This window comes from Lithobates pipiens, unplaced genomic scaffold (assembly GCF_037356315.1).
Source record: "Lithobates pipiens isolate NorthernLeopardFrog02 unplaced genomic scaffold, aLitPip1_a1.2 Scaffold_16, whole genome shotgun sequence".
In the NCBI taxonomy this organism is placed as follows: Eukaryota; Metazoa; Chordata; class Amphibia; order Anura; family Ranidae; genus Lithobates; species Lithobates pipiens.
In genome coordinates, this window is record NW_027507748.1 from 561641624 (window position 1) to 561659413 (window position 17790).

Consider the following 17790-nt stretch of genomic DNA (forward strand, 5'->3'; position numbering starts at 1 on the left):
TAGTACCTTGATCTACAAATCAAAGAGGTAACATTGTTTACCTGTAGCCTGGCTTCCACCTGATCCAACGATGCAACATCTAACATGTTCACTTTAGCTTGTAGTATTTCCACACTATCCTGGGCAGACAAAAAAAATCCAAGGCATTCATTTGCGTTTCTACTTTTCAAGTAAATGTTTCATAACATAGTTTTAAGAACAATGGTGCTTTTTACAGGTGTTTCACACTTATAAGAGACAAACTACATACCATGAGATTTGATCCTTGCAATCCAACAGTGAGGGGATTCTGCAACAACAAAACAGTAATGTCTATCACCTCTAAGAGAAGGCAGAGATAAGAATTCACCTACTATATTATGCACCAATAACTTGCCTGTGGGTCCTGGTCAGAGTGCACAGCGGATTCTAGCTCACCCAGTCTTTTCTCAAGCTCTGCCAACTGTAACACAACAAGTAAAAAAAAATAAAAAATCATCACTGCTGTGATATGTCATAAAATTAATTTCAATGGTGACATACAAAAAAGCAGAGTTAGACTTACCGGTAACTCCTTTTCTGAGAGTTTTCCAGGACAGCCATGAGACCTAGACCTCCTGCTACCATTACAGGAAACACGTTAACCCCCACCAGATAGGGCGGTCCTCCAGGCCCCATTTTAGTATTCGAGAACCATAGGACGTCCTTGTAAAACATATGCCTAATACACAACTTCAAGACAAAACCGGGTGGGAATCCGGCTGTCCTGGAAGACTCTCAGAAAAGGGAGTTATCGGTAAGTCTAACTCAACTTTTCTCTAAGTGTCTTCCAGGACAGCCATGAGACGATGAGCCAGAACTTACCAGTCTAGGGAGGGACAACTGCTCGAAGGACCTTACGACCAAATGCCTGCTCCTGAGCAGATAGGAGATCCAGGCTATAATGTTTAATGGACCATTTGGCAGCCCTGCAAATTTGTTCTGGTGATGCTCCAGCCCTCTCAGCCCAAGACGCAGACAAGGCTCTCATTGAGTGTGCAGTGACAAAAGTCGGAGGAACTTCCGTATTTTTGTAAGTTTCAGAAATAGCTTGCTTTATCCATCTAGCCAAGGCGGCCTTAGATGCATTGGTTCCCTTGTGTGCTCCTGAAAAGAGGACAAACAAGGAGTCTGTTTTTCTAAAGGTCTTGATGACCTCAAGGTAGACAAGAAGAATTATTCTCACGTCTAAAAAAACAAAAAAAAACACTCCTTTCTTGGTCGCCCTTTGGCGAACTACAAAAGGTTGGCAGTACAATGTCCTGGAATCTGTGGAATGTGCTGGCCACTTTGGGCAGAAATCCTGGATCAGTTTTCAAAACAATCCAAGGTTGAGATGAGGTAATTGCCACTACTACTGCCCACTACTGGCCTGGACCTAGAAATGTATTTGAAGATTTGAAGAAGTTGGATTTTCCAAAAGAGAAAATTGGCAAAAAACATTGATAGCTGCCGTCTGTACCTTTAAACTACTAACTGAAAGACCATCTTTGTCGACACCCTCTTGAAAAAATTCCAAAATTGAAGGAAAATCAGGAGTTAATCTTTGCTTTTCAGATAACCACACATTTAATTTTTTCCAAACCTTGGAATATATGGCTCTAGTGAATGGTTTTCTGCATTTTACCAAGGTCTTGACTACTTTGTCAGAGAACCCCTGGGCGTTTAGTATCTTTTCTTCAGATACCAGGCCATCAAGCTTAAGGAAACCACCTGTGGGTGTGACACTGGACACTGTTATAATAAGTCTTCTCTCTTCGGAATACTCAGTGGAGGCTCTGAGACCAGGTTCTGTAACAGGGAAAACCATGGCCTCTTAGGCTAGAAAGGGGCTATTAGGATAAGAAGGCATAACAGAGGCCGAATGGCCATGGATTCGCCAGAGCATCGATCCCCAATGATCGATCCACTGGGTTCAGAGAAAATAAATTCTCTGTCTTGCGATTGTTCTGATCTGCAAGCAGGTCCGCTTTGGGACATCCCCATCTGTCGGCGAGATCTGCAAAGATTTTGGGATGTAGGTACCAATTGTCTTGACACACCTGGTAGCGGCTGAGATAATCTACTAGACAGTTTTGTGTCCCCTTCAGGTGCACTGCTGTAATTGAGGCTAGATCCACTTCTGCCCATGATTAAATCTCCTGGGCGATAGAATGAAGTATCCGACTCGAGGTAGCTCCCTGTTTGTTGAGGTACGCAATCGTAGCGATATTGTCAGATAGAATTTGGAGATTGTGACCCCCGATTTACATCTAAAATGCCTGCAAGTCTCTCTGAAATGCTACAAGCTCCACCACCAGCTTCTTTTTACCCTGGAGGGTAACAAGACCCTTGATTACAGGGAACTTGCACGTTTGTCCCAGTTCCTTAGTAGAAACAGCTGTAATGGGCATGGATGACATCTTGCCCATGGCACTGCAGAAAAGCAAGAGGTCATCAGACCCACTTGCTCTTTAAACCTCTCTCAGCAAGACCGACTGGTTTGTAAGGCTGACATTGTTTGCATCATTCTTGAGACCTTCTCCTGCGGGAGAAAAACCTTTTGGTCTACTGAGCAAAATTCGTACCCCAGATGTCTCTTTCTGGGCCAGAAATAAGGAAGAATTCTATTTGTTTATTAACCAGACTAGAGATTAAAGGAAGTCCTGTACAGTCTAGATATCCGCTAATAACTTTTGGTATGACTCCGCCACCACTAGGGGGTCGTCCAGGTAAGGGATAATAGTTATCGCTTTTAACCATAGCGGAGTCAGCAACTCCCCCAACACCTTTGTAAAAACGTGTGGGGCACAGAACAGACTGAAGAGGAGGGCTTGAAATTGAAAGTGCCGAATCTCTGTTCCCATCTTGACCACTAGTCTCAAGAATCTTTGGAAGGCTGAATGAATAGGGATGTGCAGATAAGCATCCCTCAAATCCAAAGTGGTCATGAAGCAGTTTGGGTAAAGCAGGTTTTTGACTGAGAACAATGTCTCCATATGAAAGTGCTTGTACATGATCCAACGGTTTAGAGACCGGAGGTTCTGGATAAGCAGATATTTTCCTGACAGCTTTCTGAAGACAAATATATGGGGATAAAATCCCTTGCTTGGATCCGACCGGGAGAACCTTTCTCTAGGACCCTGCTACCTACTTTGGCCATGAAATTTTTTTCTGGCTGTCCGCTTTTTCTTATTCTCTAGGAAGGCCTTTTTTCTATCGGTCATGCGTTCCACCGCCTCTTGTAGACCTAGGCTAAAAAGAGGATAGCCTGTTAAGGGAAGACCACATAGACGCAACTTTGAGGCAGCATTGCCAGACCAGGTTTACAGCCATAGGCTTCTTCTGGCCTAATTCCTAGCAGTCATTCTTACCGACTCTGCAGGAGAATCAGCCAAAAACCCCACTGCACGAAAGAGGAGAGGGAAAGATTTCAGAATCTGCTCTCCAGAGGTCCCCGACAACAATTGTGTTTCTATCTGTGTCAACCATACTTCTAAATTCCTGGCTACACAAGTGGAGGCCAGAGCTGGCTTAAAAGATTCCCAATGGCTGAATCCCAGGCTCTGTGAAGGATATCGCCTCTTATCCATCGGATACCTAAGCGTGCCCATATCGCAAACTTTTGAAAGAGGTGCGTCTAACTTAGGATTTTTGTTCCATGGCTGTGCTGGAACAAAAATGGAAACCTTCCTTTTAGGTTACCGGAAAATAAAGGTTTTCTCTCTGGATTTTCCCACTCCAGCTCGATAGTATCAAGAAGGGAACTATGCATGGGAAAAAACTCTAGCCTTTTTCTTATGCAAAACTTTGTACATAAGGTCATGTTTAGACAATTGTACCTTCTCTTTTATATCAAGTGTCGTATAGAAAGCCTTTAATAAGTCATCTACATCTAACTTATACCTCCAGCCACTTGTAGATTCTTTATCCCTGGGCCCTGTATCTGACCCCGATCCTTCCAGAGAAAAAAATTGGCAGATCCGGCTTCAGCCTCAGTCTTCACACTCCGCACTCTGCAGTGGAGTGCTATGAACGGCTGAAGTCCTAGCTGGAGATGGACCCCTCTGAGGGGATTTTAATCTTGTCAATTAGAGTTTTAAATTAGCTAAACATGGACATAAGCTCATCTCTAACAGAAGTCAGCATTTTCTGACAGGAGACTACCGGGACATCCTTAACTTGGCTTTCTATACAGGTGCGGCAAACTGCTTTGCTCCATAAGGAACTCAATTTGCTTCCACAAACCGCACATTTCCTTTTTGGTGGCTGTGCTTGGGCCTTGTCCTGAGTCTTGGCCTACAAAAGAGCAAATGACCCCAATAAATTTTATGCCACATACACTACATAACACGCCGTGCAGGAAGAAAGTGCCCCCTTCACTTAGACCCTACTGGTAACAAGGTGGGGGGGGGGCACACTCACCGGATGTGCATGTACAATACACTTCTGGCTTACCTGCGAGGTGCTGGTGTTAGGGCCTGCTTCCGCTGCCTGTGCAGGTGTCGCAGAGGAGTCCATCCCACCCCTGTAGTGGTCCACAGCCTCTGCCGAGTTTCACTTTTTTTTTTTTTTAAACCAACCAGAGACAGGAACTAGCATCTCTGGGCACAATGAGGACGTCACACGCCCCGAAAGTGACCCTGCTGGGTACTTCCTGTGGGCCAACGTGGAACGCATACGTTTCGCCCCTTCATGCGAGTGGCTTACCCTTTCCCTGCACACTCCAGCCACAGGGTTTAACAGGGAAAGAACAGCCAACTGCTGCCATGTGGCTCGCGGACTGCAGCTCCGACGTATACCGCGGTGCTAGCATTCCCAATGCACCGAGAAGCAGGGACAGCAGCCACAAGCCTACTCGCCTGGTGGATGTGCGCTCTGAGACCTAAGAAGAAGGTAGGAATACCACCCAAAAAAGGCCACAGGAGCCATGCTCATGAGACCTAGGGAAACCAGTTCCAGGAAACATGTTACCCCCCATCCAGAGGAAACACAAACACTGACATGGGGCATGGAGGACTGCCCTTTTAGCTGGTGGGGGGTATAACAGGTTTCCTGTCCTGGTAGGAGGAGCCCTAGGTCTCATGGCTGTTCTTGAAGACGCTTAGAGAAAGCACTGCTTCAAAACTACGTTAATTGAACTTTAAAGCCCCAATGTAATTTCTTCTATACTGTCTGCTACATGAGTGCTAAATGCACTTACAACCTACATGACACATAGTTATTAGCCCCTGTACACACAGTCGGACATTCAGACAACAAAATCCGACAGATTTTTTCCGACCGATTTTGTCCGAAACTGGTGTTGCATACACACGGTTGGACAAAGTTGTCGGAAAATCCGATCGTTCAGAACGTGATGACGTTCGTTACGATGGGACTACTTTGTGGCTAGTAGACAATAGCTTTGGTCTCGTAATTTGATCTGAGCATGCGTGGCACTTTGTCCAATCGGAATTCTCTACAAACGATCTGAAAAAGTCAGATCGGATTTTGTTGTCGGAAAATTTGAGGTCCTGCTCTCAAATTTTTTCCGTTGGAAACTCAGACTAAAAAAGTCCAATAGAGCCCACACACAATCGGATTTTCCGACAATATAATCCGATCGGACATTTTCCGTCTGAATTTCCGACCGTGTGTACAAGGGATTAGACGCTTGTAGCAAATGAGAGATATGGAACATTTTTAAAAGAACAGACCAAACATGTGCAATGTGTCAGTAAGATAAATTCCAACTCATGAATATCAATGTCTACCTGATGATGCCAACATCATACCAATCAAAAAAAAAAAAAATACATGATAGTGCATGCTATGGTTCACACCTGCCTACGTGTTATGTATGCTCAGAGACAGAGTTAATGCACTGGTTACAGGTCCACTTCCAAGTCACTGATGTCTAGTTACCCAGGCCAAATTAAGCAGCGTTCATATACATCAGTTAAGTTGAAAACTAGTATGACAATTTTGCATACCCAAATAGTTTTGTTTTTTAAAGGCATATATTGGCTGATAAGCATTTATCTGCAGACTAAATGCTTTTTTTTCCCCATCAGTGAAGTCTCCATGTGATCACTATGTTGTAGCTGATACAGTGGTCACATGACCAAGAACAACTGATTGCTTCCCCACATCAGGGAGCCGTCAGTGACAGATGGGATAGAGAGTTAGCAGCCACACAGTTTAAGCTTCTTGCTTTGAATGGGGGGACATATGGTCCAGCAAAGGAGATGATGCTGGGGGACCTTTAGATTGCAAAACAGGAAGGAGTTATGAGAACTATACATGTGTTGAAATAACTACAAAAAATTCTTAGGAAAAACCACCAATGTTTACTATCCTTAACTATTTTTTGTCATACACAAAAAGTCATAATTTAATTACACTTGTAGAAAAATGGAAAAATAAGCCCTCGCGCCACTATGTGATGAATGTGACTAAAGTGAATAAATGTCTAAACTACTAATAAATAAATGGAAAAGAATAAAAATAAATAAATATATCAAATGTAAACTAAGTGATATAAAGTGCATGTGCTAATAAATGGTGCAAAAAATGCAGCAAGACGAAATAGTGAACACAAACTATCAAATGAATAATAATGAAAAAAAGAGTCCTGCGCAAATCGTGCCACTGATATAATCAAAAAACACATAATAATGCTAAGTGAAAAAATCAACGTATAAAATGTGATAAAATTAGTCCATAAAAAAGCACAAAAATAAGAGAAAAATAAATTGAAGGAGGACCAATGATGCAAAGTCCACTAATCCGAGCTCCCAGAACTCTCACCTTAAGATAGAGTAAACAAGCTGATCAAAAAAGAACCCCAGGAGTCTCTCATTACATTCACCATATTCAGCCATTAAGGAAATCCAGATGAGGGATGTATTAATAAAATTCCGCCACTAGAGGGCCAATCTTAGCATATAAGCTTTGCACTGTAGATCCTCAAATATATTCCGTAGTGTATGGCTCAAAACAAAAGGGGAAGGGGAAGGAGAGAGAGAGAGGAGGCTCCAATAGTGTAGTATTAAAGTATACAGATCGATTTATTAAAGAATTCAAAGACTCTCACATTAAAAACAGAATAAATAGCACAGTAAGGAAGATGGTTGTGTGGCGTCTTCCGCCAGTCTTACTCTACTTCCGGTACGTCCTACGGCCACTCCCTACGCGTTACGTCATACCACGTGACTTCTTCATGGGGATAATGATAGGCCATTGTGACATACATATATATATAGCGAAAACCGGAACCGGAAATACCCGATCGGCCATTTTGGAAAAGGTAAGCAAAGATGTAAACACATGTAGACCGGAAGTAATACCTCCGCCATCTTGCTACTCCAATATAGTAAAGCGGAAGTACAAAACACCGCCATCTTGGAGTAAAAAATGACCCGAACGGAAATCGCAAGTAGGAAAACCAGCGCTTAAAATTTTTTAGCAAAAAATGATAAAAAATCAAAATGAAAAAATTATTATTTATTATTTGAAGCAAAAAATACATAGCATATCCCAAATAAATCTTAAATAGAAATAAGATAAGAAACGCCAGTATGAAATTCAATAATTGATCACATACATGGCATCATATCAAATTAAATGTAAACATTACATAAGGGATAGCTGAAAAATTTTATTCAGTAAAATTACTATAGATAACATATCACCCAATGTGACATGAAATAAAAAATACCACAAGATCAACTATAATAAATAACCAAAATTATATAGATATATTTAATAAAAAATTCAATACTAAATAAAAAATAATTATTTTAATTACCATCCTCAAAACACGTACGTAAAGTCGCATACCAGAAATAGAGTAGGACTTTACATCAAAATATATCTATTTACAATATTTCCAACATAAAACCGTAATCTTACAACAGGAGAATGAAATCTGACTAAAATATAGAGATAATACTAATAAGAATATTAATGATTTTAAAAATTACTTAAAAAACAATTAAGATCAAAATCTACATTTAGACCATCAGGATAAAAAGATCTCATAGTAAAAATCCACCTAGATTTCTTTTGACTGATAGTCCTGATTTGATGGCTACCCCTCCATGATGAGTTGTATCTTTCGATACCCCAGAATTGTAAATGGGAGGGATCCCTATTATGCACCTGGTCAAAATGCCTAGAGACACTATGTTTGGGAAAACCCTTTAAGATGTTTTGTACGTGCTCTTTAAGTCTGACTTTCAGCGCTCTTTTTGTTCTCCCAATATATTGCAACTTGCAACTGCATTGTAAGCAATATACAACGCCTTCCGTATGGCATCCTATAAAATCTCATATAATATGTGTTTGTCCAGTAGTGGTACTTACAAAATCACTTCTTTTGTTCTGGAATTTTTTGGAGTATCGACATGCAAAACAATTTTTACATGGATAAAAACCTTTCCCCGTAAAAAAGGTAAAATCCCTTTTGGGGGGTGGCTCAACGACAGATTTGGCAATAATATCTCTTAAAGTGGGAGCCCGCTTATAAACAACATTCGGCCTCTCTGGTAGGATTTTGCCTAAATCCCTATCTTTTTTAAGGACATGCCAATGTCGACTCAATAACCTGGAGATCTTTGTACTGTACATTATAATCCAGTATGATAGAAGGGACCTCGTAATTGAATTTGTTTCTTTCATTATTATTATGTTGGAGCATCCTATGTCTATCCATACATTTAACATGTTCGATTTCCATTTTTATTTGGGAAATACCTTTTTCACGGGAAAGGTTTTTATCCATGTAAAAATTGTTTTGCATGTCGATACTCCAAAAAATTCCAGAACAAAAGAAGTGATTTTGTAAGTACCACTACTGGACAAACACATATTATACGAGATTTTATAGGATGCCATACGGAAGGCGTTGTATATTGCTTACAATGCAGTTGCAAGTTGCAATATATTGGGAGAACAAAAAGAGCGCTGAAAGTCAGACTTAAAGAGCACGTACAAAACATCCTAAAGGGTTTTCCCAAACATAGTGTCTCTAGGCATTTTGACCAGGTGCATAATAGGGATCCCTCCCATTTACAATTCTGGGGTATCGAAAGATACAACTCATCATGGAGGGGTAGCCATCAAATCAGGACTATCAGTCAAAAGGAATCTAGGTGGATTTTTACTATGAGATCTTTTTATCCTGATGGTCTAAAATGTAGATTTTGATCTTAATTGTTTTTTAAGTAATTTTTAAAATCATTAATATTCTTATTAGTATTATCTCTATATTTTAGTCAGATTTCATTCTCCTGTTGTAAGATTACGGTTTTATGTTGGAAATATTGTGGATAGATATATTTTGATATAAAGTCCTACTCTATTTCTGGTATGCGACTTTACGTACGTGTTTTGAGAATGGTAATTAAAATAATTATTTTTTATTTAGTATTTAATTTTTTATTAAATTAAATATATCTATATAATTTTGGTTATTTATTATAGTTTATTGATATTGTGGTATTTTTTATTTCATGTCACATTGGGTGATATGTTATCTATAGTAATTTTACTGAATAAAATTTTTCAGCTATCCCTTATGTAATGTTTACATTTAAATTTTATATGATGCCATGTATGTAATCAATTATTGAATTTCATACTGGCGTTTCTTATCTTATTTCTATTTAAGATTTATTTGGGATATGCTATGTATTTTTTGTTTCAAATAATAAATAATATTTTAATTCATTTTGATTTTTTATCATTTTTTGATACATTTTTTTAAGCGCTGGTTTTCCTACTTGCGATTTCCGTTCGGGTCATTTTTTACTCCAAGATGGCGGTGTTTTGTACTTCCGCTTTACTATATTGGAGTAGCAAGATGGCGGAGGTATTACTTCTGGTCTACATGTGTTTACATCTTTGCTTACCTTTTCCAAAATGGCCGATCGGGTATTTCCGGTTCTCGCTATATATATATATATATATATATATATATATATATATATATATATATATATGTATGTCACAACGGCCTATCATTATCCCCATGAAGAAGTCACGTGGTATGACGTAACGCGTAGGGAGTGGCCGTAGGACGTACCGGAAGTAGAGTAAGACTGGCGGAAGACGCCACACAACCATCTTCCTTACTGTGCTATTTATTGTTTTTAATGTGAGAGTCTTTGAATTTTTTAATAAATCGATCTGTATACTTTAATACTACACTATTGGAGCCTCCTCTCTCTCTCTCTCCTTCCCCTTCCCCTTTTGTTTTGAGCCATACACTACGGAATATATTTGAGGATCTACAGTGCAAAGCTTATATGCTAACATTGGCCCTCTAGTGGCGGAATTTTATTAATACATCCCTAATCTGGATTTCCTTTATGGCTGAATATGGTGAATGAAATGAGAGACTCCTGGGGTTCTTTTTTGATCAGCTTGTTTACTTTGCATCATTGGTCTTCCTTCCATTTATTTTTCTCTTATTTTTGTGCTTTTTTATGGACTATTTTTATCACATTTTATACGTTGATTTTTTCACTTAGCATTATTATGTGTTTTTTGATTATATGAGTGGCACGATTTGCGCAGGACTCTTTTTTCATTATTAATTACACTTGTGCCACCTAACGTTACCTTAGCAGCCTGGGAAAATTTGTTTTGTTCAGGACGGCAATGTAATTCATAGGTGACCAAACCCCCATCTTTGTCTAATCCCTTTGCTGGGCTTTTTCCTTCTGGACTCTTCCTGGTTTTAGCAGCATCCAACTGAGTTAGCAACCGCCTAAAATGAAACATAAGATACAAGACTTAATTCCATGTGTTCCCGATCCATGTCAGCCTAATATCAAACACATTCTATGGTAACATCCTTACAGCATTTATGTATTACACAGAGTTTTTTAAATGACCAATCACGTCATCTTTTACAAACAGTAGTCATTCCTATGAACGAGGAATGGGTTACTGCCCAGGTTTCATTACACAAGGCTTATCTTTATTATTTTAACCGCACGTCGACCAGCCGCCGCAGTTGTACTGCGGCAGCATAGTTAGGCTGCGCAAATCGTCGTTAGGTTACGTCAGTAACATAACGGCCACTAGGGGGGCACGGGCACCCCCTCGCTCCCCCATGTGAGTGCCCGGCGGTCTCTATCGCCGCCGGGCTCCCGCGATCACTCGGGGCACACGAAGAACCGGCAGCTGTGTGTGTACACACACTGTTTCCGGTTCTCTGAGCAGGGAACTGTCAGATCGTCTTTCCATACAGACTATGGACAGCAATCTGTTAGTTTCCCTGCACAGTCCCATCCTCTTCCTCCAGTTAGAACACAAAATAGGATACACATTAACCCCTCCCCTGCCTGCTAGTGTTAACCCCATTCACTGCCAGTGGCATTTTTACAGTAATCAATGCAATTTTAATCGCACTGATCGCTGTATTAATGCCAATGGTCCAACAAATGTGTCAAAATTGTCCGACATGTGCGCCATAATGTCAGTCACGATAAAAATCACTGACCATTATTAGTAAAAAAAAAAAATAAAAAAATTTAATAAAAATGCCATAAATCTATCCCCTATTTTGTAGGCGCTTACACTTTTGTGCAAACTAATAGCTTATTGAGATTTTCTTTTTATCAAAAATATGTAGTAAACGTATCGGCCTATAGCAAAAAAAAAATAGGATTTTTTTTTGTACTCACCGTAAAATCCTTTTCTCTGTAATTCACCGACTGACAAAGCTTCTTCTCGAGACCATTGGGTTGTTATGCCACCTTCAGAAGAAGACTAGGCATTACATGTTAACATGCGATAATAAAACTAGAACTTTCTAGTTCCGCCCAAGGGGCGGTCCCTTAGGTAACAACCCCCCAGCATGCTACTGCAGCCTCAATAGGAGGGGCGGGTGCTGTGTCAGTCAGTGAATTACAGAGAAAAGGATTTTACGGGTACAAAAAAAATCCTATTTTCTCTCATATTCACCGACTCACACAGCTTCTTCTCTTTAGACCATTGGGACGTCCCCAAGCAGTGCCAAAACGAAAGGTGGGAAAACAGTATAAAACTTTATCCACCATAGCATGTGGGAGCTAGTACAAACTTTACTCACAAAAAAACTACACTGTGTGGAAAAACCAATACAAAAAAAACACGGTGCTCCTCAATGGAGAAGCACAACCCTCAAACCGCGGTAACGAACGCAACAGTGCATTAACTTAAAGGTACTGCGTTTTTACCCAAAAAACAGGCAAAACTGAAAAAGTTGCATATGCAATTGCAAACTATACAGCCGCCTGCAAAACTGCGGCCAAAACAGGCATCAACCAATGCACTGACATTTACTTTGTAGAACTTTGTAAACGTGTGGACAGGCGACCAGGTCGCCACCTTACACACTTGAGCGACAGATGCTTGGTGTCGGAAGGCACAAGATGTTCCGATTGCCCTCGTGGAGTGGGCCATGACCAGAAAGGGGGTCACCTGCCCGTTCAAGGCATAGGCTTGTACTACAATCTGTCTGATCCACTTGGAAATGGTGGCCGACAAGACCGACATGCCTTTCTGTGGACCAGCCACCGAAACAAACAGCGAGTCTGACTTCCAGAAGGGAACTGTGGCAGACAAATGCACATTCAGAGCCCGAAGCAGGTCCAGAGCATGAAGGGCCACCTCCTTGGGATGTGTCTGCTTAGGACATAGAGATGGTAACGCAATGTCCTCATTGATGCGAAATGCCGAGACTACCTTCGGCAGGAAAGACAGTTGTGGACGCAACATCACCTTATCCTTGTGGATAACCAGACAGGGCGACTTGCAGGACAAGGCTGCCAGTTCCGAAACCCTCCTGGCCAATGTAATGGCCACAAAAAAAACAAAACAAAAAAAAAACAAACACTTTCTGGGAAACGGTCAAACGGGGAAACTCTGATATTTTCAAAAAGCGGTTTCTGAAGCGCCAATAATACCAGGTTATGATCCCACGGGGGTAATGGTGGACGCAACGGAGGGACTACGCCAGAGTGAGACGCCAGAGGTCGCTGAAAAAGGACAGCCAAAGATGATATTTGTCCTTTAAATGGTGCTTAACGTCAATTTCTGGTCCACCCCTTGCTGAAGAAACAGCAAGAACATGGATATAGAAAAGGAGCGCGGATGCCATCCTTTCTCCTCAAACATGGAGATGCAGGCCTTCCAGGTACGAAGATATATCTTCCGAGAAAAAGATTTGTGCTCTCAACATAGTTGGGATCACGAGTCTGACAGACCCCGGTTCCTCAACACATGGCTCTCAATAGCCATGCCGTTAAAACCAGCAATGGTAAAGCAGAATGGAGAATTGGACCTTGAGACAGAAGGTCCTCTCGCAACGGCAGTCGCCAGGGAACGTCTGCCACCAGGCGCACTAGGTCTGCGTACCAAGGGTGCTGAGGCCAATCTGGGGCAACCAGTATTACTGGGATCCCCTCGGCTTCCATTCTGCGAAGCAGACATGGTAACAGTTTCAGTGGAAGAAAGGCGTAGATCAGCTGGTACTGATCCCACAGAGCCACCAGCGCGTCTGACGCATCTGCCCACGAATCTCTGCATCTTCTGATTGAGACAAGAGGCCAGAAGATTCACGTCCGGTGTGCCCCAGCACAGGCACAGTAGCCTGAACACCTCCGGATGCAACACCTATTCTCCTGGGTTCAGCATCCGACGACTTAGATAGTCCACCTGCCAGTTCTCCACTCCTGGGATGTAAATGACCGACAGGGCCAGTACATGTCGCTCTGCCCACCGAAGTATGTGAGCGACCTCCCGTGCAGCGGCCAAGCTTCTTGTTCCTCCTTGGTGATTGACGTATGCCACAGCAGTGGCGTTGTCTGACTGGATCCCGATCGGACACCCTTGCAGTCTCATTGACCATGTGGAGAAGCATAGCCTGATCACCCTCAGTTCGAGCAGATTGATCGGCAATTTGGATTCCTCCGTCGACCCTGAGTCGACTGAACCCCCATCACTCCACCCCAGCCGAATAGGCTGGCATCCGTTGCGATCACAGTCCATTTCAGAGGTAGGAACGACTTCCCGGACTGAAGCACCGGGGACCTCAGCCACCAGATCAGGGAACCCCTGACTAACTGGCTCATCTGTATCTGCCGATCCAGGGACAACGGAGATCTGTCCCACTTTGTCAAGATCTCCTTCTGCAGGACTCTGGTGTGGAACTGGGCATATGGTACTGCCTCGAAGGAGGCCACCATGAGTCCCAGGACTCGCATGCAGAAGCGCAGCGATGACCACTTGCGGTTCATCCACAGTTTTACCGTGGCTCTGAGCATCAGCAGCTTGTCTGAGGGGAGAAACACTCTCGCTTCCCTGGAGTCCACCAGCAAGCCTAGATACTCCAAACGCTGAGTCGGTATTATCACTGACTTTTTTTAGGTTCAACAGCCACCCAAATTCTTGCAGGGTCTGCATGGTGATCGCCACATCCTCTAACTCTGAGGTGGAAGAAGCTCTCAGGAGGAGATTGTCTAGGTAACCCACGATCGCGATCCCACATTGCCGTAGCAACGCCAACACAGGAGCCAATACCTTGGTAAAGACTCGGGGGGCTGATACCAAACCAAAAGGGAGAGCCACAAACTGGTAGTGGGCTTCCCCGACTGCAATCGCAGAAACTTTTGATGCCGGAGGCATATGGGTATGTGCAGGTACGCATCCTGGATGTCCAAGGACGCCAGGGAGTACTCTTGATGGAGTGCAGCAACTACTGAGCGAACTGATTCCATTCTGAACCTCTGCACTGTCACAAACTGATTGAGGGCTTTTAGATCCAAGATTGTAGATCCCAAGAAGGAAAGGGGTACGTCCAAACAGGTTTGAGTAGAACCCCTGGAAACGTTCAGATTCTGGAACAGGTACAATCACCCCGCAATTCAGCAGGTCCCCTACTGCCCCCAAGAGGGCCTCCCGAGCAGGTATGCTGGAGGGGAAGAATCTGTTTTGTGGCCAAGAGAGGAAATCTACCTTGTAGCCGTAGAAAATCAGATCGCAGACCCACTGGTCAGACAGTCGAGAGGACCAGCGGGGTGCAAACTCCCAAACACGACACCCCACCCGAGTCATGGGTGGGGGCAAAGCTTCATGCGGTAGCACTTTTGTTCGCAGGCTTGTGGTTCCAGGGACGTTTCTGCCCTTCTGTGGTCGTCCTGTCGGGCTGGGGACGTTTAGCCGAAGCTCAGGGTGGACGAAAAAGCCGCATGCGAGTGGAAAAAGAGGGCCCTTGCCAACGACGTGGCTCCTTAGCCTTCCTGGCCTGTGGGATTCTTAATAATGTCATCCAAAGAGGCTCCAAAGAGCCGGTTGCCAAAGAAGGGAAGATCAATCAGGGCTTTTTTGGATGCCTGGTCAGCAGACCAGCATTTCAACCAAATCAGGCGCATCAGCACCACTGCTGACACTGAAGCCCTGGCTAACAGGGCCGCGTCACAAATGTACTTAAGGCCATGCACTAGTTGGTCTGCTAGTTCCACGCAGACAGGAGAAGCCTGCTGTTCTCATAATTCGTGGTGCAACAGTTTTGCCCACTCAGTTAGTGTCTGCGACTCAAGTGCAGGTGCCAATACTGGTTGCATGGTTGACCCCACAACCGCAAACAAGGAACGAGCCACTGCCTCGGCCTTCCTGTCCGTGGGATCCTTAAATGCAGGAGTCCCCTCAACCGGGATCGTGGTTACGTTGTTTAACCTGGATACTGGGGGGTCCACGACCAGAGGTACCGAACACTTTTTGAGAAAGCTCTCCTCAAAAGGGGCAACACACCGCCATGTATTTGGGGACCGCAATGTCCGTTGCGGACGACCCCATTCCTTGTAAATGAACTTGTCAAAATAAGTCAGATATGGGAACACCTTAGGTGAATGGCTGGCTTATGGGATCCAAAAGGGACTGCTACATCAGCAAAGGGATCCGCTGGCTCCTGAATCTTCAGGGTATCATGCACAGCTGTGATAAGTGCTCCAACAAGCGCTTTGTGGCGCACGGACCCGGACGGGGACTCATCCTCACTGTCCGAACGGTCCTGGTCAGCATCATCTGAGACGACAGAGCAGGGGTCACCAAGACTACAAGGATAAGAGTATCCAGCCTGTCACCCAGCCGGCTGTTGATAGCAGATCACACGATCTATCATCTTGCGCAAAAGGCTAAGCTTCTGCAGGAAAAAAGACAGACCGATGGGCCCGTCAGGGTTCTTAAGTCCTTCTTCACTAGGCAAAATAAAACTGAGGCTGCAGTAGCATACTGGGGGTTATTACCCAAGGGACCGCCCCTTGGGCGGAACTAGAACGTTCTAGTTTTATTATGACATGTTAAAATGTAATATCTAGTCTTCTCCTGAAGGTGGCATAACAACCCAATGGTCTAAAAGAGAAGAAGCTGTGTCAGTCGGTGAATGTAAGAAATAATGCGTTTTTTTCAAAATTGGGGCTATTTTTTATTTATAGCGCAAAAAGTAAAAACCGCAGAGGGGGAAGGACGTCAATTATGTTTGGGAGCCACGCCGCACGACCGCGCAATTGTCAGTTAAATAGACACAGTGCCCAATCACAAAAAGCGGTCTGGTCTTTGGCCAGCCAAATGGTCCGGGGCTAAGTGGTTAATGCTTACTTTGCAAGAGCTCCATCAGGGTCTGTCAGGTTGATGGCAGCGTCAGGACCTAGCAACTTCTCTAAGTGGTTGGAAACTAACTGTTGCTTCAATGTAGCCACTTGCTTTGCTAATGCAACTGGAGTAAGCTTCTCTTCAGTGGCCGAGTCCTTAACAGTGCTCTAAGCAGAAAAATAAAGAATTATGAGTTTATTATAAGAAAGCATTCACACAAAAAAGGATTTAAAGTGTTACATTAACTTTTATTTTTAAAAAAATCCTACAAAGGCTTTACCACTTTCATAAAGGTTGCTTATTCAAATCAAATTGACTTGGATGTCAAAAATTCACCTGTATCTTTTCAACTTCTTGTGTCAGCTCTTGTACTTCATGAAGCAGCCGCTGGTACTTTTGTTGTGGTGTCTCCTTGATGCCAATTCCTTCCCCCAGCTGCAAAAGAAATACTAATAAGATAGACATACAATAGTGCACTACTCTTATGCTGATAAAATAAACCAAGCTCATTAATAAAATTGATACCTGTGAGATAGGCTAGAACCTCAGCAACATATTTATTACTACTCTATCCCTGTTGGATAGATCTCATATAACTTCATGTCCAGGTGGCTGCTGTTACACAAAGTGAGGGGAAATCTCCCTACCAGAGACACACAGAAATCAAACAGAACTGGAAAAAAAAAAACACAACAATGGGGGAATTTTATTATAACTGGAGCAGACAGAATCTAAAGCAGCTATGCATAGCAACTATTCAGCTTAGCTTTGAAAATGAAAGACAGAAGCTGACTGGCTGTCATGTACAGATTCTGGCTGCTCCAGTTTTAGCATATTCCCCTCAATGTACTTCTACTTTGTGAAAGCTACTTAAAATCACACGTTCCTTCAAATATATCTGAACCCTAATTGAAAATCAGAGGGTTAGGTAACCAAGGAGAAAACGTGGACCAATAAATATGGTTATCAAAAGCCAACCAATCCGATTCTGATGCATACTGCGCTGTGGTCTTCTCTACAAAACATGTCATTCAGAACACTTCAAAATGTTACTACAACCCCCCCCCCAAAAAAAAACAAAAACAAAAAACACAATACAACACCTACATAATATTAGATGGTCTTTGTACAGATCCTAGTTTTCTAGAACTGGCAACAGAGAAGCAA

General features: G+C 42.8%; 1 protein-coding gene across 1 annotated transcript in view; it reads right to left on the bottom strand.

Moving 5' to 3' along the window:
• Positions 1-17790, bottom strand: part of DCTN2 (dynactin subunit 2) — a 73832-nt gene that overhangs the window by 13966 nt on the left and 42076 nt on the right. The window contains exons 5-10 of the mRNA XM_077483605.1: positions 16960-17058; positions 16630-16790; positions 10606-10753; positions 377-442; positions 251-289; positions 42-119 (exon numbers count right to left, since the gene is read on the bottom strand). Of these exons, the coding sequence (XP_077339731.1) occupies positions 42-119; positions 251-289; positions 377-442; positions 10606-10753; positions 16630-16790; positions 16960-17058 (591 nt within the window). The remainder of the gene's footprint in view (positions 1-41; positions 120-250; positions 290-376; positions 443-10605; positions 10754-16629; positions 16791-16959; positions 17059-17790) is intronic.